At 38.5% G+C, this 26,703-nt stretch overlaps 1 protein-coding gene across 1 annotated transcript; it reads right to left on the bottom strand.

The window, feature by feature from the left end:
• On the bottom strand, positions 1-26,703 carry PI15 (peptidase inhibitor 15). Its single transcript, XM_079299743.1, has 5 exons — positions 25,801-26,703; positions 9,888-10,006; positions 9,537-9,669; positions 9,261-9,376; positions 1-5,846 (listed from the first exon to the last, which is right to left on the bottom strand). Exons 1-5 carry the CDS (start codon positions 26,071-26,073, stop codon positions 5,711-5,713), a joined length of 777 nt encoding a protein of 258 aa, XP_079155869.1. The 5' UTR covers positions 26,074-26,703; the 3' UTR covers positions 1-5,710.

The raw sequence follows: 26,703 nt of genomic DNA, 5'->3' as shown, positions 1-26,703 counted from the left end.
AGAAGTTGGAACAGGTATACAAATTTATATTTCAGGTATGACATATAATATAGCATCATATGACAACACAAAAGAAATTATACATTGGTAAGTTCATTGCAACATGTGTTAGACAATAAGCTTTCTTCTCCAAAAAACCAGATACAGCCCCACCCACCCAATCACCAAAAAACCTAAACAATAAAAATGAAAATATATAATATGAGGGAGAAAGAGCATTTCACTCTACAAACACTGAACATTTTTTGTGACATGGGTTCAGATAATAAAGCATAGAAATATACTTTTTTTCCAATCCCCAGGATCTTTAAGCCTCAGAAAAATATTCCTTGTTGCATATGGAAAAAAAGCATCTGTAGATGGTTTGCTTCTTAAATGAACCTTGCCTTTAAGCACCATTTCAATTACATTAGAGCTCTCTACATGAAAAAGAAGCTGTTTAACTCCTAAGAGCTATTGATTCCAATATTACCATTCACTCCCAAGGAAGAATTTTATTAGTTTAAATGTCACATCTGAGATATTTCCTGACTTACAGGATGGTCTATTGAAGCTGGAGTGAGTTAGCAGCATGATGAACAGCCAGTAATTTGAATGACAGCTGCTGTTGTGAGCTAAACATATAACATGAGAGATATTCCCTCTCACTCCTGCTGGCCAAAATAACCCAAAGTATGAATTATATGCATTTTCAGTATGAGGGATTTTAAAGACTTTACAGTCTTATTACCCAACAATAATACGCCAAAATTTTCCTCCACTCTGAATTTTGTATTTTAGCTGAAGGAGATAATGATTTGCAACAATTTTAGTCAGGATTTTTCACAGATCACACTCAGAGGAACTCTGCAGAATGTGAATAACAATCAAAACTTTCTATCTGTTCCACTGACTTGTGTGAATTTAGAAATGCAACGCCTTGTAATCCTTTTCTAACAGAAAATAACTCTACCCTGAGGGAAAGTTGGGAAATGAAGGCTAAGCAAAAAGAAAGTATTGAAATTACTGTAAAAATTATTGAAACACTGAAAGAAATTGAAAAAGTAATCCATTTTGTTTATCATTTCTTGACTTAATCAGACAGGCTGTTGCCCATCTGTTGAATTAATCAGATGGGTAATTCCTATTTTTTCTTAATTTTTTTCAACTATTTTCTACTGAAATAAAGCAGTTTGAGAACATTATTGCTATTTCAGGCTTCTATTGATAGAATTTCAACATTCTTCTTGCAAATTTAAACAAGGTTTGTGCACTTTGAGAACACCAGAACAATTACGTATGATCTGAGAACTAGACCATACAAATTTTCAATTCTGCAGTTTTAAAAAGCACCACAAAAATTTTTTTGTGCCTGGATTCCAAGATTGTCTCATTCTAGAACAGGAAAGCAAGACTTTTGTCTTGAAAACTTAGCAGTAATGGGCAGATTGCAACAGTAATTTGGACCTTTAAAATTTTACTATGGATCATCATAATTTAGTAACTGAGTAATCAGACTTTCCACACCCTGGTTTTTAAAAACTGTATCTGACTTAAAATTTTTAAAAATTCTCTTGTTATGTGAATAGCTGTTTTACCTCATAAAACTCTGTATGTTAGGTAGTCACCAGCTAATAAAACTGTAATTGGGCTCTGTACTTATAAATAATGTAAAACTAAGAAATGGAAGAGTTGTGCCCTGCATCTCTTTTCTCAAAGGAAACAGACAAAGTCACGTGTCTCTAAAATCATGGCTGGAAACTTCAGATTTGCATTTGTTTTCAAAAAATCCTAAAACCTCTTGGATTCCTATGTATTGAATAGGGTTATTCTCAGCCACAAGAGGGCATCCATGTTTGCAACCTGATCCTCAGAGAGGATGTATAAACACACATTACCCACCTACCTACAGATGTAGATATGGATATAGACACAGATGTATTTCTTTCCATGCAATCACAGTGCTTTTGCTCTGGGAGTTTCCTCTTCCAAAGCCCCATGGATTTCCCAGTATTAATAGGGGATGGCACATGAAGTCTAATTTGCTGTTCATAGAGCTCTCATGGAATCCAATTTTTCATTCCTGCAGAACTTATATTAAAACTCTGCCTTTTTTCTCTGAAACTTGATCAAACTCATCTCAAATTCAGAGGGAAAAGGAATGATCTCAAAGAACAGATCCCAAGGATAAGGGTGCAGAATCAAGCTCAGATTTTCTGAAGTCATTTATTGTTCAGAGAGACAATCTGGAATCACTAAAACTTGCTCAGCATCAATCTGAAGTCATGACTCTCAGAGGTCTTACTGTCCCCATAATTTGTTCCACAGGCACTTGCCTGTTGTGATGAGAGGAGGGCACTGTTTGTTTTGGTTTTGAACTGGAATACATTTTCCTCTCTGATGCACATCAAACTCTTATTAGAAACAACCATAAAAAGGAAGGCTAAAAGCAAATCTGACCTAGTGGTAAGTTATATGTTTATCTGGAAAAGATCTCACAAATACTGGAGTGTATATGGTAATATTTCCACAAAACATAATCTGTAACTTCAGCACCAGAACACAGAGGTTAGCACCAAAAGGTAACAACTGCTATCCATTACCTTAGATGTTTAAATGAGGCAAAAATTCACAAGCAGATATTATTATAAACAGCTGCACTCAATAATTAATTATACCAATTTTGTTATATCATTTTTTTCTCTTATGCGTCTCACAGTATTTTGACAAAAAACAATTTTTGCCTTATTTTAGCTTGTGCATACTTTTACAATTTTATATTTAGAACAGAAGTCTGAGCTAATTTCTCTGTCTTTAAGGGCACACCCCTCTGCTGAGAAGAAATTAGTACTTCAAGGCAATCAGAATAGCAAATGAAGGTGGTTGGCCTCAGCATGGCCTTGAAACCATCAAGCTCAGCATGTCTTAGAGCTGCCAAAGACATCTGAAGTCTTCTGCATTTTTCAGTGCTTTTTTTTGTAGCAGCACTTGGTGTCAGGTAGTCAGGAAGCACTGGCACTGGCAATCAAAATAGAGCTTTACTGGCATTGTCATTACCTGGCCCAAGAGCAAAAAGGTAATAGAAATTGGGGCAAATCAAACAGGCAATCCAGAAAGGCCTTCTACTTTTAAGTGGAAATTTCATGTGGCAATCAAATATCTGATGATTGCAATCCTCTCTGTTAAATTAAAAATATTCAGCTAATGTTTGAGTGCTTGTAGCTGGTTTTGTCAGGAGCTGCTCGTATGAAAATAGCTTATTTCCAGATCATATTTTGCTGCTGTCAATTACAGTGTGATTACAATAGTTAATCCCTAGCACCATTATGGGATGTTGTGAAAAAACCTGCATACCTGTTTGTTAAAAGCAAAGTTTTCTATATTCACAGAAAACAAAATATTCCACAAAATCAAGGCATTTGTAGCAACTTAAAAAGTAACAGATATGATAACATATATACCCGTGATAGTAATTTCAGCTGAATTACAGAATTATAAATTAATTTACAATGTCTAGTCCTGTTTGGAAAGTGTACCATACAACATACAAGTTGCAAGTTTCAAAGTGCATAGTCATTTATTGTTAGACCTACTGTTGTAGGCTCCATGGCCTAACCTGAACTTTTTCTTATGCTGTGCTTCCTATTTGTATTAAATAAAAATGCTGAAAATGGCTAGATGCACTGTTTTGACTTTTACCTCTATAGAAGATTTTTTTATGCAGAACAAAAATGCATTTTTCACCTGCATCTTTGCCAAAAACTGTGCTGGCTGAGGGGTTAGTGACCCACCACGTAGTTTTGCCTCACTCATTTATTTCGGTGTGTACATAGATAATGCAGAGGTTGTCTTTCACTCCCAAAACAGGACTGGCTTTTACTCCACCAAAGTATTTGACTGATTGAGTATTGTTCAAGTCCAAACTCCTTTGAAAACAAAAGGAAAAATGTTTATGTTGTACCTGTCAGGATAAAAGTTAGAACATTACAAAGAGTTATCCTTTTACAGCATGGACACATCTAAAGACAATATGCCTGTCTAGTTCCTGTCCTGTCAGATACAGAAGTGTCACTAACCAGAAATATCTCAAGAGCCATAGATCAGCTGCTGATGTTCTCTGAGGGATCAGAGTATGGACAGATACTGAAGGGCTGCTACATTCATACACTATACAGCCTGCTCCAGATATCTTGCTGGAGAAAAAGAGTAACTAATGTGAAGAATTCAAATTCTCATCTTTCTTTTTATATCACCAGCATGTTACTTCACACTCTGGTGACAGACTGTCTCAAATACTCTAAAAAGACTGAATTAGTGACTTAATGATACATACATATGTAGCTCTAGTGAAATTGTCCTCTGTAGTTCTACTTGCTCTGCTCAGTATTGCTTTTCAAAGTTCATAAATTTCAGAGGTCTAAATGTAGCAGTGCAAGCAGACTAAACACTTTTATTTAAAGTGGAGTACATTCTGCCCTGTAACATAAAGCCAAAATTTGAGGCTATTTCAATGACCTAGTAGTAGTGGCAGACATTGGATTTCTTCCTTTTCATAATCTGTTTTTCAAGAAAAGTACCTGTATAATATTTCAGTTTTAATGTCTCTATTAGGCACCCATAAGGCATTCAGGTTTTGGCAGAAAGTTTTTGGCAGATTCAGTTTTTAATAATGCACAGAGATATTTTCAGGAAACAGTGCAGTGTATTTTTAATGGACACTGGTAAATGATTCAGAAATTTGGAATTTTTGCAACAAATCTATATGAATTTTAAAGCTCCCTAATGTCTTTTATTTAGAATTCTTCCTGCCTATTTTTACGTCTGATCTCTCCTGATTCTCAACTGAATTTCAGTCAGAGGGATAACATATATACTGGTGAACTCATAGTGTGAAACACACTATGGATGTCATGTATTGATGTATATTGCTTTGTAGCAATATATTTCCTCCTGTAAAAGAATAAATATACTCCTGCAAAGCACCATTATAGAACAATGACTGTTCAGAAATACAGGAAGGTAGAGTCAAGCTCAGCTGTTACACCAGTATTTTTCAAGTGATGTAGCTTTCTATCTAAATAAGACTTCAGGCATGTAAATTAACAGCCACTGCATCTTGGTCAGTGTGGTTCCTCATTCTCTTTAATATCCTTGTCTGCACACAGACGTGATAGCAGCAGCCATGTGCTGAACTTTTGAAACACCATAAATGAATTGATGCTGTGCATGAGGTAGGTAATATCCTGCAGTTTCTCTTGCACATATGTTTTCCTCTGCTCAGTGTCCCATTGACATTGCAGGTGAAAGCACAGGTGTAAACAGGAGGAACCATTGGGAGTGTGAGGGCAATTTGTAGCTTTGCATGTCACACTCCATTTTTAAAGCACAGTATTAAACAATGACCCTTCTAGCTGTTGTTTTTAAAAGGAAGTAATAGTCTATATTCGGATGTGCTTTTAATACAATCTAATCTTCAGGAAGCTGCATTTGCTAAGAGTTAAATGAGCTTGCTCTCCTTTAATGAAATGTTAATCTAAAAAAGATAATGTGAATCTTAAATCCCAAAGTGTTAAAACCAAATTGTACTGTACCTTGAAAGCTAATTATACAAAAGCATACAAAAAGAAAATATCAGAGTATTATTACAATCTTTCTATATATAATATGTGCAAAATTCAATACACAAGGTTCTTGTTACTCATCTGTGGGTTTTCTTTCAAATAATGTTAACTTATTTAAACCAGTATAAGTAGTTTGATGTTACTCCTGGGAAACAAAGATTGTCGATACAAGAACCTCCATAGCTTGGAGGACAAGCTGAACATGGGACTCCTACTTTATATGGTGCTTCTCCAATCCAATTCCCCCTGAAAACAAAAAGTGAAAAAGAATGCTTAATAATTTCAGAGTGGAAAAAAAATATCATTAACCATACTTGTTTTGAGTGATTAAAGTTAATGTCTCCACTGATATCCATAAGTGCTCTGTTACTAAAACATGACATTCATTTATTTCTGTAGTTTACTGATAAACACTGATCTAGCAACTCCCAAAAAAAGAGCAGGAAAATGTGTGAATCCAGACCAGTAACATCCATTCCACATCATTTAGTCTCGGTGGTGAAGTCCCAGTTTTCCAGCTTTTGCTACAATCAAGTGATTTTTGATTCTCTGATTCTATGATGGAATATTTTTTACTGGAGGTCTATATTTAGGAAAAGCAGCAAAATAAGAATTGATGCAAGGTTTTCCTTAAGCACATTTTTGTCTGGCAGTTATCTTAACTTATCTTTTGCTTGGAAGATGAAAAAAACAAACAGAGTGAAACCTTACTCTCAGGTTGCACCACCCTAAGTTCACATTGTGGAGCTCTGAGGCTGAATTCATGATTAGAGAGAAGGGAAGATAAAAGCTATTTGTAATATATTAAAAGGAACTGGATTGGGCATTTCCAGAGGTCTCACAGATGCAAAAGAGAGGAGAAGGAGGGCTCTTATCTGGTGAATAGAGCTGTGCAATAGACCCTAGGGGGGAAAAGGGGTACAAAGTCTGGATGGAGAGTGATCATATGAAAAGAGGTGACTCTGAAACATCTAGGAGCATCTGAAAAACACATCCAGACTTTTAGGGGTTTATATAAACCACAGACTTTTTAGAGAGTCATGTAACACTCATGATGTAGGCAGAAAGTTAAAATTAGATTTTTATTTAAATGTTATGTCTCACAGAGCAGAGAACTTTCCTTTAGTTTGCAAGTGACATGGAATAGCAGTGAGTAATGCAATTATTTATGAAACATTTTGTCATCCCCTACCTCCCAGCCAGTAACTGGATCAAAAGCCCTGGTCTGGGCTGTACCTTGGAAGAAAGTAGAAATCTCAAATAATTTGCTCATTCCTACTTCTCTTCCAAATGGGTACAGCAGACTAAGTGTTCAGGAAATATATTTAGTATGATAACAGATATGGAAATTCAGAGTTTGCTGAAAACTGCCTTCTGCTTCATTTTCTATGCAGCACATGGCACATTTGTGTGAGACTGCTAGATAACCTGGGGCCTTGCTAAACTGCAATTATCCTCTTTAACTTTAGGGGCTTTTCACTCATTTCAGCAACATAAATATTTTCATTGTTACGGCATGGCAACAGTGAAAATTACTGGAATTTTAAATCATAAATCTCTGCCAAATTCCAATCTTAATAACTCAGATTGGGGCTGCAATATTCACTCCCTTCCTCTAGAGGAGTTTCTGATGTGCTGGTTACTCAGAAGGACACAGACTTTACTGAGTGGCAAAGAGACTTCTGCATGTGTGCCCAAATGTCCTTAACTCAATTAAATCTAGAAATACAAATTTAACCCAGGGAAGGCCACTCAATATATTCTTTGTGACCCTTCAAGGAGTAGATGTGAATATCATTATTCCACTTCCTGTAACTGAAAGGTCTACTCAAATCTCACACAGAGAAAGAGCTTGCAACTTCAGGCTTTGGTTTGCTACTCGGGAAGGTGTGGGACTTTAAGACTTAGAAAATATAAAATGTCATTAATTCATTGCTAACTGATATGCAAACACTAAATCAATTTTCAAAAATGCCTGATGTATAATCCATTTTATTCCTATATATGAAAATGAGATAAGTATTTCAGAAAGTTGGTGGGTTTTTTTCAAATGAGGATACATAAAACTCTCTCAGAATCTTTGATTTCATCTTGTCCATATTGTGGACCTATATATTTTTTCTGCTTAATATTTGCTCCCTCATATTCATTTCTTACCATCCTTTTCCAGTAAATATTAAAGACAAAAGGACAGAGGAATCTCCTTGATTTCCAAAGGTGGTTTTTTCCCCAAGTAAATTTTCTTACGAAATCCTATCTTTTATTCAGTTGCAAAACCTTTAAAAATTCTTTTACTCATGTAACAGCTAGAGTAATGACATATCCTTGCATATTCTTTACCACAAATGGACCTGTGCCACCAAAAGTTTATGGAAAACATGCTCAACTAATTATACCCAGGTTCCTATACAGAATTATGTCTTTGCCTAATACCCAGTCAGAGAAAGCAGCCACTCACACTCTGTGCAGCTTTTGCAACAGTGGTGCAAACCAGACCACAAATTGAAGCTCACCCAGAGCCACACTTCACTGACTCATTCTGCACCCAAATGTAAGCTTGGGATGATGTCTAGGAAGTGCTGGCAGAAAATTAATTTCTGCATTTCAACCTATCACAGCTCTCTGCAAGTTATGGGATTTACAGCCACCTGTGGGTGTCTGTGTCTCCAGGGATGGGGAGTGCACAACCTCTCTGGGTAAACTGTTCCAGTGCCTCACCACCCTCACAGTAAATGATTTCTTCTTAGAGTCTAATCTAAACCAGCCTGCCTTAAGCTAAAGCCATTCCCTCTTGTCCTGTCACTACATGCTCTTGTGAAATGTCCCTCTCCAGCTTTCTTGCAAGACCCCTTTAGGTACTGGTAGGTTGAGACAAGGTCTCTCTGGAGCCTTCTCTTTTTCAGGCTGAACAGCAGCAGCTCTGTCAGCCTGCCTTCATAAAGAGGTAAAAGATTCTAGCCCTGATCAATTTAGTGGCTCTCCTCTGGACCTGCTCTAACAGGTCCATGTCTTTCTTGTGCTAAGAACCCCAGAACTGGGTGCAGCTCTCCAGATGGAGAGAATCACTCTCTTCCAGAGGAGGAGAATTATCTGCTGGGCACATGTCTTTTGATGCAGCCCAGGTAAGTCATATTGAGCTTTTCACTTACAGACACCTTCTCCTCAGAGCTGTTATCAATTCATTATTTACCCAAACTGTACCTATGCTTGAATTAACCCAATCCAGGTGTGTTTGGCCTTACTGAATTTCATAAGGTTTGCACAGGCCCACCTGTCAATAAATCAAAAGCCTGATCTACAGTGGGGCTGCTTACCTGAGGAAGACTAGTCCACCATACCTATCTATAAAAGAGTGAAGAAATAAAGAATTCAAAGTGAAGTCAGCACAAAAAAGGAAGAAAAATAATAATAACAACAACAGCAGTAATGGAAAACAAATTTTTCATTTTGTTCCACACACACCAAGTTGTTCCTTTTCTTCCTTGTATACTGAAGTCATACATTTCCATATGCTCAGATGGAAAGATTGAACAAAGGAGCAGCCCACAGAAAAAGAACAAAGAGAGCTCATGCTGCAGAAAAAGGAGTAAGCAGTCCTATGAGAGGACCAAAACATGCACGAAGTATAAAAATAAGCAAAAATAAAAGAGAGCAACTCACTTTGGGGCATAGTTGCACACCAAGTAAACAGCTCGCCGCCAGACAGATCCCCAGACGTTCATATTGTGGCACGTGTGGATTGCGCAGCCTATACGATTGGAAGTGGCCCAAACCATCTGAATAAATATTTATTATTGGTGAAGTCCAAATTGGAAAGGAATATACATAAACATATATTTATAGATATACATTTATTTGAGAGAGAAGGGTGTAAATGCATCATAGGAAAGTCCAGATTTGGACATGAGATTTTTGAATACAGAAAATTTATATAACCTGTGTGTAATGGGTGCACATGGGTCCATAGCATCGCATTGGGCACCTAGGGTTGCAGTCCTGAGGATAGGGGAAAGCATAATCCTTCACCTCATCATACCATGGCTTTACCAGCTGGAGAATAGATCGATACCTGGGTTTGTTTAAAACACAGAAAGAAGAACACATCATTTTAGATTTCTCCTCACATCACTAGGGTCACAGTATTAAGCAATAATATTCTTAAGTCAAATCAACACTGGCAGATATAGAACGTAGAATACTGGATGACTCTTGCTGCAGTCCAAGATCTGGCTCTCAAAGGCTGTTCAAAGGCTGACAAAATAATTATTTTGTAGGGTATCCTCTTACCTTCCAGTTCTTACAGACAGGTTCTGTCCCAAAAATCTCAGAAGATAGGAAGGGCCATGGTCCCAAATGCATGTAGCAGCCCAAGCCTCAGCAGATTTGGCAAGAGTTTCATCCCAAACCTGACAAAATAAAGAATCCTTAGCAGCAGAACAGAAAAAAAGCAGATAATGGTCATAGTGCTAGAACAAAACAACCGCATACCTTAACTCACAAATATACTATTGTGATACATCAGATCTACAGCTAAGAGGAGAACTGTGGAGCAGCATGTTCCACATGATTCCTGAGCAGCAGGACTTGCCCTATTGCTGGAAAGAATTCCTATCCATATCATTAGAGGAAGCCAAGCATTGTCATTTCTCCCTTTTTTTCTGGAAAACCCCTTCACCAAACAGGCATTCTCCTATCATTTTCCCTTCTGTGTTGATGAGATCCATGTGTGGAGTAGAGTAAAATGTTGGCTGGGACTCAAATAGAACGTGAAGGAGAGGAACATAGAGAAGAAGGTATTACACACCCCAAAATCCCAAGACATTTGAAACAGGACCTCAGGAGTATCTATAGCCAGAGATAATGTGCATGGCAGCTCTTCATATTTGAGGTCACAAAGTCAAGAAAGGGATTCCACAAAGACAAAGACTGTGGATAGTTTCCAGGTGCAGTATGGATTTCACTACTTTATTCTGCACAGGAACTGGCATTGCTCACTGCCTGATATAAAAAGATAACATCTCTGTAAGAACAGACAATTTGACTTCTTCAGTTTGCCAGTGTTGGGAACATGAAGTGGACTTAAACACTGTCTCTTTTATATGCTCTGCCTGCTCAATTACATGCTTGATTTGTAACTGTTTTCTCCACAGCAAAACAGGTTTGTCTCAGAAATAATGGAGATATTGACAGCAGAATGTACTGCACCACTGGAACTCCTGATAAAGAATATCTCAATGTTACATTACGAGTGCACACAAGTCCTAGTATATCTTAGTGTTTAAGGGATGACCAGATAGGCTGTAGATTCTGGAATTACATGTATATTTACAATACCCTTCCTGGAGTGTTTAGGTGTAGAATAGTTGTAGTGAATTGAAAGTAGAAAGGCAGAACAGAATGTGGTAAAATTGCCTATGTAGACCATCAGTACTTTTTAAACACAAAAACATGTATCTTAAGTGGTTATGAAATAAAGAGTATGGTCTCTGAGGCATGAAATAAGTGGCAAAGTCAGAAATTAACTTATCAAAAGATAAACCAGCCCACATCACAAATATTTTCTGTACTATGAGATAATAATGATTTCTAACACTGAATTCAGTTTTAATTTCACAAACCTGAAGAGTGAAAATACTGATAATTGACTCGGACAATAATTCATGCCCTGACTCTAGAACTTTGTGAAATTTCTCTTTGTGAGAATGACAAAATTTAGTAAATGTTATGAAATTGCTAGACCACTGAACCAAGCTTTTGCAGCAAATATGGAGTGGATAAGGTGAAGAAACGCAATAGAGACTAGTAAGACTCCTTAACACAAAAATTTTCCATTCAAGTGGAACCACCTCAGGGATGGTAAAATAGGTGCTGCTTAAAGCAGAGAAGATTTATTTCACACCTGTCCAGAAAATTTTCCAGAACAAAGTCAAAGCAAATTGCTAATATAAGGACAAAAGACAGAAGTCTTAAGAAGAAGCATGCTACAAAGGAATACTCTTCAAGCCAGGAAACACTTAGACTTCAGCTCTGAAAATTATGGGAGTTTCTTGGAGGAGTTAGAAATAAAAAACCCAAAACCCAGGGGTTCTAGGGGCTGAGCAAAAGAAAACTCTGCATAGACATTTCTTCTGCTTTGTATCTGTGCCATTAAGTTTACTAGCTGCATGTGGCCAGTGTATAAAAACCCCTTTATAATCCCTGTGGCACAGCAGTGATCCCAGAAGGAGGGTTTAAAGAGTAGGTACAGACATAAGAGAGTGCCTGGGGAGTGTGCCTGAGAGGCTGGGGCCAGAGCCAGCGTTTGGAGCCTGCCCAGCCCCAGGGGAGCAGAGCAGCTCACGGACCCAGCGCACGGTCCAAACACAGCTGCCTGGTGTGCATCCACGAGGGGCTGCTCTGCCAGGACCCTGACACCCCATAAACACCCTCCTTTGCTGGGATCAATCACGCTTCTGGCACTGGAGCTCCTGCCAGGAGGCTGAACGTGAGGTTTGCTGCTTGCTCCCAAGTGACCTGTCTGCACTCCACCGGCGTCTAAACGTGCACTCGCACAAACAGCGCCAGCATCCTCATTCCCACAGCACATTTCTGTGCACTGAACTGCCTCCAAATAGCATCTTAGGTGTTCCAAAGAAATGTGAAGAATGGACTAGGTTTTCACTCTTAACACTCTCTAAAAAAGGCACAGCCTCTGCCTTGGACAGCAAGGGCATTTCTAGCTCACATTTGCTTCTCCTCAGCTTCATTTCTAGTTATCAGGAGTCATCTGCAGCATTGGATTGGCAAAGCTTTGGGGTGTTGTTTCAAACTCAGTTAAAATGTTGTGTGCTTGTCATGTATAGTATACTCTGCTTTCCCTTATCTATTCACTCTCAATCCCGTTCTGGACAGATTAAATTTTTGGCAAACATAAAATATAGAAACAAAGAGAAGGAAAATAACTACTGACTAAGGAATCAGGCGGAGGGAAGCATATGCAGCACCTTTAAGTTTCCTTCATTCTTTCATTAGCCTGGTGAAAAGTCTCTACAGAGTCCCCTACTGCTATGTAATCACTTGTATTTCATGGGAGAAGTTGATTGCCTCATCTTCCTTATTTTATTTACTTCATTTTTTCAGATGAAAAGGTGGTCTCAGTCATTCTAAATCTAGCTCTAGATGATCACCAGAAGAAGAGAATGTGACCTTATAGAGTCTTTAAGCACCTGAATTGAGCCTACAAAATAGCTGGAAAGACACTTTTTGCACTGGGATCAAGTGATAGGACAAGAAGGAATGGCTTACAGCTGAAGGAGGCTGGGTTTAAATTAGACATTAGAATGAAATTCTTTAGTATCAGGGTGGTGAGGCATTGAAAGAGGTTGCTCAGAGAAATTGTGGATGCCCCATCCCTGGAAGTGTTCAAGGCCAGGCTGGATGGAGCTCTAAGCAACCTGATCTAGTGGAAGGTGTCCCTGTCCACGGTAGGAGGGTTGGAACTGGATGATCTTTCAACCCAAACCATTCTATGATTCTATATAAACGTAAGCAACTAATATAGGTTGAAGGTGAAAAATATTATAATGACCTGAAATATTGTAAGATACTCTGCCATTAATTCGCCCTTTCAAAACTGATCCTGAGTCCACAGTTGTACTAATTTTTATCACAGTTTAGTCCCCTATTTTGGACATGTAAGAGAACAGAGCAAAGACATTTGGATTTTGAAGCCATGTGGCTTCATTGGTGTACATAGATAAATAGCATACCAAGGAATGCAAATATATCCTAAAAAGAGAAACTGGAGCAACTTGAAAGTGGGAGAGATAATTTCTGTACAAGGAAAAGTAAAAAAGTTCAAGCTAATTAGCAAAGAATTTAAAAGAAACTGAGTGATAAACAAAATTACAAGCTCTGAAATATGGGCAATCCAGTGTTCCTATTAAACACATCCAATGAAGCTGCCCAACATGAACATAAAATTGTAAAAGAGAAAAACGAGATATTCACTGGGTTAAGATCTTAGAAAGTGACTCATCCTGAAATGCTGATCATGCAAATTCCCAGTGCCAAACTATGATCATCCACTCCCTGGGGACAGCTAATCTTCAATTGCTAGGTTGCAAGTAGTTGAGGAAGAAGTCACCTTCTATCCATTATAAAGATCCCTCCCAAACTCCAGATCACTGAGTTGGATCACAGCATGGAAACCTTCCCACTTCTCAGCTGGGTCTAACTGAGCCACAGTAGAGTTAAAGCCTGTCACCACACTTCCACTGACAACTTGAAATGAACATCCTTTGGCCAATTTATTTTTCTTCTTGAGCCAAAGATTATTTTCCTAGAAAGCTGTCTGACTGTGCCCTCTGTACTGCTCCTTGCAAAACAACACTTCCAAGCTTCATCTCACTTGAAAATTGTCAGAGGACTGAACACAAGGAACAGGACAGTGTTTGTACATGGGGAGTTTCAACACCTGAGACCCCTTCTTGAGGCAGTTCTGGGTGTCCTCTGCACTCACACAGCATGTACTTGATGAGGGTTAGGAGTAAAATCTGAACTTTAATAAAATCAGCAGGAATTTTGCCAGCGAGCCAGAATTTCATCCTAGATTTTGTTTGTTTCCCTCTGTAAACAAACAGTAAAATATTTAATCCTCAAAATGTGCAATAAGCAACAGAGTGTAAAATAAAATCTCTTCCATGTTGAATGAAATTTCCTGAAGTCAAAAAGTGGGCTTTTCCTTCACCAAGGAAAGCCTTTTAATATTGTGGGTTACAGTTCCCTCATGCACTCCCTTTTTATAGCTGTTTCTATAGCTGTCTCTCAGATGTTCTTAGATAATTTCCATTTAAAAACAATGAAGTTGTCCTTTTGTGCTTTGTTGGAACAGGAGGTCCTGGTCACAGCTATGCTCTTAGGTATTAAAACAATGCTGAAGCTGAATAAACATTCTGATGATGAAAAAGAAAAGAAATAACTACAATATTACAAAGATCTGTCCATGACATTTCTGAAAAATAAATCAGCTGTTCCCTTCCTACTTTGATACCTACATTTTAATTTGAGAAACTGAGTATGTAACAATTTTTAACTATAACTTGCACTTAAAAACACCATTCTACTCATTGTTGCAGGCAGAATTGTAGCCCTCAATCATTTAAATGGAGTAGCTTTTTCTTGATACTTTGCTCAATGTCTTAGGAGACAAACCTAATCATTCAAATGACAATGACCTCTCCTTGTTTCTGCAAGTACTCTGACAACAGATAACAAGAATTTATGATCTAAATACAAAGGGAACAGAATACACAGCCATACACTGTATTATTTTCCCATTCTGTGTGGATATCTGTGGGTAAACTGGATGTTTTTAGAAGTGCTTAAATTTTACAGCCCCCACTGTCACAAAGAAAATATTAAAAAGATGTGCTAACAGGAGTGCTCCTTCCCTGACAGAGCCAGCAGACAGACTGTGAGATAGAAGATGTGGGCTAATTGTGGACTCCATAAAAGATATGTTTTTACCTGGTAATCTAAGGACTGATCATTGCAAAACACTCAAGCAATCCAAACCTGTGCTTTCATTCTTCTGCCACCATATCTTTAATCTTTCCCAGCTCATTTATATTGCCAGTAAGAGGAAAGCTCTCCTAACTTGCAAAAGAGCACAAGAGAACCTCAGCAGATCATTGCTCTGGGTATTAAATACCAGCAGCAGCCCTCAGTGCCTCACTGTTTGTGTTTGGTCTGTTTGTTGCAGGCTTTTTTTTTTTTTTAATGACATATCATCTAAGAGAATACCGTGCATATTTCTCAATGGTAAAACAAGTAGTTTAAGCAAAACATACACACCCTGGTCACTCACAACCTTCCTAGGAAAGCCCTGAGTCAGGGCTGCTGCACATAGTGCCAGGACAGCTGCGGTGTGACAAGACCACTGCAGCTGAAGTGACAAACACTGGGTAGAGATGTGAACACAAATCCAGAGCAAACAGGTGAAAGTCACTGTTTTAACAACTCCCTTCTGCAGCAGCTTCTTGACACAAGTGCAGTTACATGAAGAGATGGCAAATGAAATACTGGGATACGCAATTTGAAGAAACTGTTCAATTAGTTTGTCCATTTTGGCATCTTATTCTTCATTTATATATGTTTACTGTGGACTCATACTAGTGATATTCAGATTGTTATTTCACACAAACAAATCTACAGAGATTCTTAGGCATCTCAGAAAGATGGCCTTCTTTTAGAAATGATCAGTTAAAAAAATTAGCCTTTCCACCTCAAACATATCATTTTACTCTCCAGTAGCCCCCTGCTTCTCTTTGTTTGCCTAGCAGAAGATCGAAAGCTCTTACTTCCAGAATGGCAGCAAGCGAGAAGGAAGAAAACCTTGACTCAAGCAATTTCTTCCTCTGATAAAAACACTGTGAAGCCAAGGGATGAAATCCAACATGTCCAGTCCATCAGTGCAGCTGCATTCCACAGCTGTGGTGCAGGTCCCAGAGAGGATTAGCAGATGGAGGCTGCCACCCTGCAGCCCACAGGTCTTGTCCCAGGGGTCACTCAGCCTTGCCCCGCTCACCCCTTGCGCGTGCGCCGCCTGTCCCAAATCCCACAGCAGCCTGCAGGGCACACAGCAGTCCTTTGCTCCCCTTCCCTTTCACACAGTCAGACCTGTAGCATCTTCAGGTTTAGAAACTTTATGTAGGACCCCCCACCACGTCCACTGCCCCCAAATCTGGCAGAAAGCTTAATAAAACAACCCAACAGCCCTTCTGCCTGCAAGCTTTAGCAGCAGAATGACTGAAAGAGCCTCGTCTTCTTGCTCCTACTTTTTTCAATACATACTGTGATGAAAACATATGAGCTCATTGGAACTTACAGAGAGATGTGGCAAACTTTATATATTTATTTAGGCTCTGAGATCATTTGGACTCTGGACTTTCCCTCTGTGAGAATGTGATTTTTTTTTTTTTAATCTCAACAGCCACCTGTTAGAAATTTTTGCATGTATATTGTCATTGGTGGCTACCACACATGCAAGTATTTTCTCACATGCATTAGGTAATAATTATAAAGTTTATACAGAATATTGCCAGTATACCCTCTAAAGAAAAACATCTTGATGGGAATCACAGTTCTGTATGTCATTCTTTTGCAAATAAACAGAGGGTTAATACATCTGCTTGTCCAACAACCCACTGCAACTCAAAGTAAAACTGTGTAATGTTTTACAGTAAATTTATTCTCATATATCCAAACCTCCAAACATCTGAGTCACACTTCTGAAGAGCTCAGTATTAGAAGCTCTGGCTTAATCCAGGCATCATCAGACATATTCCCAAGAAACCTCATTTTCTTATGAAAATCCAAGTCTGTGTTTTACATAGGAGTTTATATTCCTGGGTGTCTACGCTGTGCATACACAAAGTGCTATCTTTTGAAGCTTTACCACTGTTAGTAGTCAATTTTTTTTCTTCTAAAGGTTGTCTACACTTCCTTTCATGTTTGGCATCAAGCTTTTCGACAGCAAGAAATAAAGAAGACTGGTATGCTGTCAGATTTAATAACAATAAGCTCCCCTGATATGTTATTATTTGTTCAGCTTTTGGAAAAGCTAAATATCACAGCTATATATCTTAAAATATTCAGTGCTTTTCTAACCTACTGCAAGACATATTTTAATTGGCAACAGCTTATTTTAGAAGTGGTAACAAAAAGGACCAAACTCTAGCCCCATGTCACCCTGACAATTGGCCAGAAGGCTGAAAAGGAGCATGTCTGACCTCTATAATTTTACATAATATCAGAAGAAATTGTATTTTCTTAGAAACACAAAACATGAATGAAAATATATTTGTTTTGTGGTGTTTGATTTCTCCTATATACAGAAAAAAATCTACATTTTGCTTTTCTTTGTTATTAACCACTGAAGCTTTCCATCAAAACAAAAAATGTTCCTAATTTCTTTAAAAGTTTTCAAAGAAAATAGTTTCTATTTTCTAAGTAGCTCTAGCTGAAAGATATGGTAGCATGACATAAAAGAAAACACATAGAAGCTTATTCTTTCTGCAGAATAAAGAATAAGAACAATAGTTCTTTATTCTCAGAAGAAGAAAGCTCAATTTAAGATTCCTTCTCTTGATAGAGATTAACAGATATCACTGACTGATAGATAGATAGGTGTGCAAAACCAGTTCATTCTCATTTAAATAGCCCTCAAACCCCATCCCAGGGTACCTGAAGATGCATTAATACATGGAGGAGCCTGAGCTGAAGATGGGATGCTGTGCACAAAATGCAAGCCAGGGGCTATCCTGGGCTTCCATCTTTTGCTTCTCTAGGATACACATTTCCACAGACCTGTGATAGACTATTTATCTTTTCAGGTAAAAGGACAAAAATGTTGAGAGGTTTAAGGTTACTATCATTTCCATTCATGTATAAAACAAAGTACTGTGTACTTTGGACCAAGATTCTTGTGAAAAATGCCCTGTCTCTGTTTGTAGCCAAGAAGTTCAAGAGGTGCTACATTTAATAATAAAGGAATGTCTAATTCTGAGGCCTCTGGGCAGGCTGCTTTTCTATCTGAGACTTTACTAAGTTGCTTTTTGTTTGTTTAAACTCCTAGAAGGCTTTCTGCTAATACTAAATTTAAATAATGTAAATATTCTTTTCTAAAACACCATCAAGATGGATGTTTTAAAATTGTTATGCATAAAACATTGGAACAGAGCTCTAGTACCAAAGCAAGTTTAACACAGCCATTCTTTTCCACAAAATTTATCAACATCATTTTTGGCAAAGTTTTTCAGATTTTTCATGGAATGCTTTCCAGGAAGGGTCTTTTCCATTCAACTCCTGAACAGGTCTTCTGTCATTCACTCTGAACATAACAGATGGCTTTTGTACTTCTTATCAGTAACATCCACTTGGATTTGACCCCAGCTGAACACAGTTACTGAGCTAGGTTTTCCTAGCTTTCTGTCAATGAAACTGCTGGAAAATGGGAAACACCCTACATCTCAGTGATAGTCAAGTAGTTCAGTGCTGTGTTATTGACAGTGGTAGACTAGGAAATATCTAAGTGGCTGAACTCACCTGTGAGGGAAAAGAGGGCTAGGTAACTCTATCATGCCAAAATCAGCAGAAAGTAAGCTCCTCCTGCTTTCTCTCAGATGTCTGTTGCCATGTTGAGCCTCCACTGCAGAAAAAGGCTGAGTATGCTGTGAAACAACTGCTTCCTTTCCAGGCTGATGCAGACAGACACCATCAGCTGTAACCATGTGAACCACATCAGTTCCCTCCATATTATTCTAATTTTCTGAGAGGCTCATTAATCCAGAATTCATTTGTCCATGATCGTCAGACACTCCTGGTGCTGGGTTATGGTACTAGGCAGAAGGGACCTACTCACTTGGCTAAACAGAAAAACAAGTGGTAGGAGGCAGAAACTGGAACCAGTGAACACATTCCACTATTATGCCCCTTCTCATTTGTTCTTACCTCACTTGTGAATTCCCAGAATAGAGCAAGCTAAAAGCCATGGCAGACTGGGATAGGAGGCCCACACAGGGGAGCCTGCAAGTATCTTGAGCTCTCATCGGCCAGAAGACTGAGGTGGACTAAACTTACTTTTATTTTGTGCTCTGTCATGATGAAAAGCATATCAAGAACTTTTTACCCTGATTGTTCATCTGATTACTTTATTTCAAACTTCCCCATGTATACAGGATTTAAGGGAACAGGACTACTGAATGGAAAAAGCCAGGCTGCCAGTAACTTCTACAGTAAATTCTTATTGCATTATGGAAGTTGGGTCTTTAGACATGCACAATTAGAATGAAGGACCTAATCTTCTTTGACATCTAAAGGTCTTATTCACTAATTTAACAAACGAATTGTAAATGGAGTGCAACTGTAATTTGATCCCATATGAAAAAGTATTGTAATGGCATGCACATGCAAATTAAGGAAAGATAATATGCATCATGATGCCAAGAAAACTGTCAGTAAATACGTAAAGGGTAATTTTTGAAATGAAAATGGATAGAAATTCTATTGGCAGTTTAAAAGTGTGTATAAAGATTAATTATCTGAGGTTTAGAGAGAAATATTTAGGTTAGACATTTGGAAATAATTTTTATTCCTAAAGTGAAATATTTGCCAAGAGATGTGACTGAGACAGCATCACTATATGTGTTCAAGAGTAGACAAGATGAAAACCATATGTATGTAATGCAGAAGGAAGTCCTGCAACAGGCCAGGGATAAAGTACATGAATTAAGAGACTCTATCCAACTCATTAGACATAAATCTTGAAGAAACTACCCTGCAATCCTTCCTCACTGACATGTATGATTTCAGTGGGACCATGTAAATAAGCCAGGGCAAATGACTCAAGAACAAAATGTCCTTAAAGATTTAGAATGGTCTGCAAGAAACAACACTGAAAACAGTGAGGAAAAAACAAACAAAACAAAACAAACAGGTAAATAAGTTGAGAAATTTATTTATCAGAAATGCTATTGAACTGGAGAGAAAACCTAACTCACTTTTTTCATAGAAAGAGTTTTCATTGTTAAGCAGGACTTTGGAAAACTAGAAGTAGGTTTGCTGGGGGTTTCTTTACTTTCTCTTAACAATCACTTACTGCATATTCACAGAATATTTTGAAGATCACCTTGACAGCAAAAGAATGTTATCAAGACTTTAAAACCGAGAAGTGAAATAATAAGGCAGTTATTTGCATTTGTGAGCACTAACTGGGTTACACCTTGCTTCTCTGACCTGACTATGGAGGTTATCTGCAAATTTTCTGGGACAGGAAGTATCCAAATACATCACTTCAGCAAAGAGTGTAATTCCTGAGCCACACAGACTACACAAATTTCCAGCATGACACACATGGACTCCTTCACAGGACTACAGGAGCTTCTTTTGGAGCATAATTGCTTTTCTTCTACAACAATAGGTCATTTCCTTTGTTTAGTCTATTATGGTCTTTTATGTGGATTTACTAGAAATTAATATGCTGAAATTCTCCATTCTCTTCCAGTTTTTCTGCCATCAGCTCATGAGAAACATGAAATAACTCCTGGATAGCTAAATTAACACATTTCAGGCTAGTCTGGAAATCTTTTACTACTTTGAGTTCTACAAAGTGAGTCAAAGTGGCAAAGTTCAACCAGGAGCAGATTTTCTCAAATATGAAAGTGCAGTTACATATCACTGTGTCTTGGGTTGCAGTAAAGGATGTGCCCAGAAATGTGTATTCTATCACCATCAATTGAAGCCAGGTGGGGTAGTGACCCTTATCTCATATTATCTGGCACATATTCTCTGCTAATGGGCCATCTTTAAAACCAGGTGGGGCAATCATCTTTATCTTCTCCACATTCCATCTTTCCTCCAGAAGATATCATCTGCTGCTGGGCCATTGAGTCCCAGTGTATGACTGCTAAATTACATCCTCCCATTGGGAGATGCTCCAGCCAGGGGGAGGAACCAAGCATTTCCTACCTAGATAAAAATCTGAGATTTTGGACAGCAAGACACCTTCTTTCCTCTGGATTCCACAGGTTAGCCAGACCTTTCCACATCATCACTGGACCTTTGGAAGAAAACTGCACCCTTCTACAGGAGCACTGCTTCAACTGAACCACACCTGCCACTGCAGGGGGACTGTAGCCACCATTTAATGGGACTGCAGCTACCAACACCCTGACTGACAGGGTGTCAGGTTGCATTCTGACTCTGTCAATGTTTTGGGATTGTTCTCTGTAATACTGTACTTCTATTTTAATTTTCCTAGTAAAGAACTGTTATTCCTAATTCCCATATTTTTGCCTGAGAGCCCCTTAATTTCAGAATTATAATAATTTGGAGGGAGGGGTTTTACATTCTCCATTTCAAAGAGAGTCTCCTGCCTTTCGTGGCAGACACCTGTCCTCCAAACCAGGACACACTGAACAAAAAAGAATTGAAACTGTCTGAACATCTTTGGTATATTAGCAGGCTCCAGTATATCTAGAGAACTTTCTTCACTTAAAGTCTTCAGACAGCATTCCACAAACATATTTTTGAGTATGCAATCCTGCCCCCTCTATTATACTTCAGACGTGCTACTGCCAGTCCACTAATAACTGTGTTGATCCATACTGGGCTCAGGATTCATTCTTGCAGAACCAGCTGTGAAAATATTCATGGCTTGTCTTTTGCTCTGGTTCTTCAACAAGTTATCCAGATCACCTTGGAGAACTCTTAAATAAAACAGATTTTCCCATTTTGCATGGGAATGCCATGGAGGATGGTTCAGTGCTCATCAAGACCCACTCCTATCAGTTGCTGCTTTTGCATGCAAAGCTCTAAAGACCATGTCTGTATGTAAGTACCTGCTCAACCAGCTTTTGCACAAACAGTTTTGTGGGATACAACAAAGACCATACAGACTTTGAATAAACTGGCCTCGAGTGGGGATGACTGTAGAAAACATAAAAATAACTTCTGATTCTCATAGGAACAGTTATTTAATGAATGAATGTTTTGGAAGCCTAAAGATAGCACCAATGCACACTAAAAGAAATTTTATGAGACTCAAATTTCAGTTGGCAACATCTTGCAAATATTTACTGGCCTACTAAGTAGTTGAGATGTTCCAGAAAGGCAGCACAGGTCTCTATAGTACAGAATTAGCATTCAGGAAAAGGGATCTCTTTGTTCACATGCTTCCACTAGATCTATAGATGTACATACTTTTTACATTAGACAGCTGCTAGCAACTATACACCTCACTTTTTCTGAATCATGAATTTTATGGAATCCTTCTACTTGCTACACTAAAAAGATGCAAATATTTTCACCCTTTGTCAGGCCAAAAGTATGGTGTCATCTTTCTTTCTGCAGGTTTCCCTCAGCTTTTAAAGCACAAGCAAAGACTTTCTTAAGATGAAGAAGAAAAAGGTCCAAATTCAAATAAGGACTCATCAATTCTGCATTATAGACCTGGAAGTTCTTGTTTTCTTGAGTTTTACTTCACTTGTACACTCACTAGAATTGGACCTGTAGAAAAACTTCCAGTTGAGGGCATCAGCAACTCCAGAACCAGAGTCAAAAGGAGGACTACCTTAAAGTCTGACACATTGGTTGCCAATGTCCCAACAGAAAGACTTACCAAAGTGTAATTGGCATAAGTCACATCAGTTTCTTTCACTGGGCACTGACACAATGCCTCCCACCATGTTTGACTCTCCAGCTGTCTGCTGTCATGTCCCAAAGGGAATTCAAACACTTCCCAGGTCTGTTTATCTGAACTTACCCTGCCTAACCCATGTGCACTCAAAACTGTTCTTCCAGACCTCTCATCCATGGTCCTACAGTACATAAACCTTCCAGACAGTAAGGGCAGAAAGAAGAACCAAGGAGTGTGAAGCATCTATAACTGCACTGAACATGTGAGGAGCAGACTGTATTAGGGAGAAGAACAGAATGTGTCAAGTAGAAAAGTCTCAAAAAAGGTTGGGTGTGGAGAACTGGAAACACAAGAACCAAACCCTGTAGCCAGACCCTGAAGGGGTTTTATTTCCACCAGGGAGAGGTGGAAATAAAAGCCAATGGAACTGCACAGAAGTGAGAATGTGATTCAGAAATTAATAAGAACAACTCCTAACAGAATTAGGAAAAAACAACAAAACACAATTTACTATGATGGTGAACAGAGAAAAGATGAAAAAGTGTCTTTTTCTAGTGCTTCAAAACTGCTTAGTTTTTCTCTGTTTCAACATACTTACAAAAGATTTCCACAATCTACTGCATCTGTAAGCAATTCCAGCCCTCTAACATGTGACATCCGTTTAAGTCATTGTTAGGGAAAATGGGATAGGCCATTTTCTGCCCCAGCACTTTTCCATAGTATTCAGGAAAGGAACACACACTCTGCAAGGTTCTTTCAAGCACAGATACACGTTGTTTGCTGGCAATGACAATGTCCTCATTGTCTGATTTATGAAAATAAGTATTGAGAAACATAACATCTTTTTTATATAGCAGCAGTAACCTCATGTCCCTGTAAGATACAACAGATGCTGCCCCACACACTGAAATTATTCAGAGACCAAAGAATGGACAAAGCAAACTCAGTTACTGATAATGGTGTTTCCAGTCTTGGTATGGCTTACAGCACCACATCATCTTCAAGGCCTCCCTACCAAAATCCTTCTGTAGTCAGAGGTCAGAAGTTCCATAGATAGTGCCATGGCCACAGTGCAGATGGCAGAGCACACCATGTGTGATGTCACTCACTGAGCACTTTTTGCTTTGTAGTTACATGGGACACACAGAGACTTACACAATTCTAAAAGATAATTGTTGGCAGAGGGGTGGCTGCCAGTTGGGGATTCAAGCCCAAGTTGCACTCTCGATCATCACCTACATAGCTTGAGGTGCTGATCTGAATTCTGCAGCATGAAGTCACAAAGTACTTTCAGACTGGAAAACCAACTGTAAAAGAAAACCTTCAGTCCCTGAACTTGAGACTTCTGATGGGGCTGATGCTGCCAGGAACATGGGTACATCCTGTGGCTGGTTGCTACTAGCAAAATCAATAGAAAGAAATGCAGGGAAAAGAGCAGCATGCCAACTGTAAAGAGCATGGTTTCAATCTTGCTTTTGTATCTGTGTTGCAGCAAAGCTGCAGCAGAGTACCCACCAATATAGATAAAATCTTGGCAGTTTCCTTTTATGAGTTCATTAAAATAGATTCAATCCAGGAAGCTTGCTTTCTATTTACAAGGGTTTTTTACTGAACAGGCTAAGAACACTGCACTTACAAAACCCTTGGGAATATGACAGGGTGCTGGCTTCACTTAAGCAAACTGCAGGAGCACATTTCTAAAACACACAAGCCAAGGAAGGGTATGGTAGGCTGCCATTCCCTCAGACATTACAACAAAGTTTATTTATGCAGAATCAAAGGAAACATCAGTGGAGAGCACAGCAATGAAAATGATGACTGAGCTTGACTTCTGACTGCTCTGGTTTTTCTGTCTCTGACCTTTCCACTTAACCAGACTTCAAACTCAGCCTATGATGTTCATCCTGCAGTATTCTGAGAGCACTCAGCATTCTGAGGTGCTGCTGGGATGTGCTGAACAGATCATATGATGCAGATTTAGGTAACATCTGTGATAGAAACATGTCCAAACTGTTAGTCATTAGCTGCTACACAGGAGGAGCTGTTATTACTGATATTCCCTTTTTATGTCAAGCTGTGTCCTGTTTCTCAAACCTATTAACTGTCTGATATCATATGAGAAACTGTGTGACTTTAAGCATTTATTATGGTGCTGACACAATTTGTCTGTACTTTCAAAAAAGTGTGAATATCTTAATTACAACTTAAAAAAAAATTTGCTGGACAACTTATCTTTAATACTAGAGGCCCACATTATGCATGTATGTAAAGTTGGAACACGAAGTAGCAAACACTGCTTTAGCCAGTAGGGCTAAGTATGAGATCACAGTTAATCTGAGATCACACTTCTATTATACCTGCAGGAACAGATATTTCCTGTAAGTATTTTCCAATAAGGGGAAAATTTGCCTGCACTTACTTTTTTTGAGAACATTGTAATCCTACATGCTAGAGAAACATTAAAAATCAGGATTGTATTTGATGGAAAGATAAAGGTATTAGGTGTACACAAACAATATGCAGTAAGTAAAACACATAAACAGGAGACAGTACATCAGATGAATTACTTTGCAAACACAGTCTTACCATATTGCTTCCATACATACTATGTGTAAAATAAATTAGAAATGGTCATTGGGTATCTTTTTGTCCACATCAGGGCAATGACTTTCAGTGTACTTCACAAAAACTATGGGGCTAATGATCAGCACTTTAAACACTTTGGTTTGCACATGATCACATTCTATTCCTCAGGCCAACAAACAGTTAACTCACCAATTCACTTACTTCATTGGAACTACACATGGAAATGAAAATTGAATAGGGCAGATAAGAGGTTGAGAGTTGAGCATTTAGTTTTTGCTTGCTGAAGTTAATGCAGCTTGGAAACATAAGGACAGAACATTTTAATAAGCAATAATAGATAAAAAAATCAGTTAGTTAACTAAGCCATTACAATTTGTTTAAGATAATCAGATCACTGATTTACAATTTGTTTCACTCTGGAATAAAGAGTTCACTTACCATATATTCCATGTTGGAAGCAGGTGGAAAGACTTTGCCTCTGACTTGATTATGATAATCAAGAATGGCAATCATGTCATTCTGTGAAATGTAGCGCTTCCGCCTGGCTTTGGGAATTTTTGCAGAGTCCAGATGAGCTGCCAAAGCTGTCTTGATGTCAGTGAAATTATTGTCTGACAGGAATAGGTCAGTGGAGTTGGGTAACACTAATGCACTTGTTTCACAGAGAATGGAAAATAAGAGAGTACAACTGATTGCAGCAATTACTGTCATTTTGGGGCCAAAGGAGACAGATAGGTCACAGAGGTGCTCTGCTTTAAGTCAGGGCAGCAGAAAGCAAATCTGTAGAAGAGAAGATACAAAGATGTGATTCTGTACATCTGGGTAGCAAGACAAAGTGAACTAGCAGGCTGTGACCAGGAAAATCATTCTGTCTGTCAGCTCAATCATAAAAACTATCCAGGCAGAACACGTGTTGCTGAGCAATTTTCAATAACTGTATTAAGTGATGATGGTCTTACTACAACACACCAAATGAAGTATCACTATACCACTGACTACATGGTCAGAGCTAGTAGTATTCCTGAAATAGTGACAGTGCTATGACACCAGATCAGTCCATAAACCACACTATAAATCTTAAATGGGGAGTCTGCAAGAAAGGTGTTTTCCATTGAAAATTAAAAATACATCCTAGGCTATGCCTATCCCACAGGCATGGACTGTTTTTACACAGTGTGGCAGGGATAAACCGGTAGGCAAAAGAAAACATATACAGCATGAAAGCAGGACATCTTAGAAACAGCATTCAAATCTTAAGTTCACCAAATGTGATGAGCATTGACAAAACTGCATGCAAAGCAAACTTATGGAACTGAACGGCTTACCTCTGGATAATACCAA

This window comes from Erithacus rubecula (assembly GCF_903797595.1).
Source record: "Erithacus rubecula genome assembly, chromosome: 3".
Taxonomy (NCBI): domain Eukaryota; kingdom Metazoa; phylum Chordata; class Aves; order Passeriformes; family Muscicapidae; genus Erithacus; species Erithacus rubecula.
The sequence above is the reverse complement of the archived record's forward strand: the minus strand, read 5'-3'. Positions and strand labels throughout refer to the sequence as shown.

Coding starts and splice junctions, on each gene's coding strand:
- PI15 (XM_079299743.1), bottom strand. CDS start 26,073: ATGACAGTAATTGCTGCAATCAGTTGTACTCTCTTATTTTCCATTCTC. Junction 9,377..9,536: donor TGTGCACCCATTACACACAG/GTTATATAAATT, acceptor ATATTTATTCAG/ATGGTTTGGGCCACTTCCAA. Junction 5,847..9,260: donor GTGTGCAACTATGCCCCAAA/GTGAGTTGCTCT, acceptor TTTTGTTTTCAG/GGGGAATTGGATTGGAGAAG.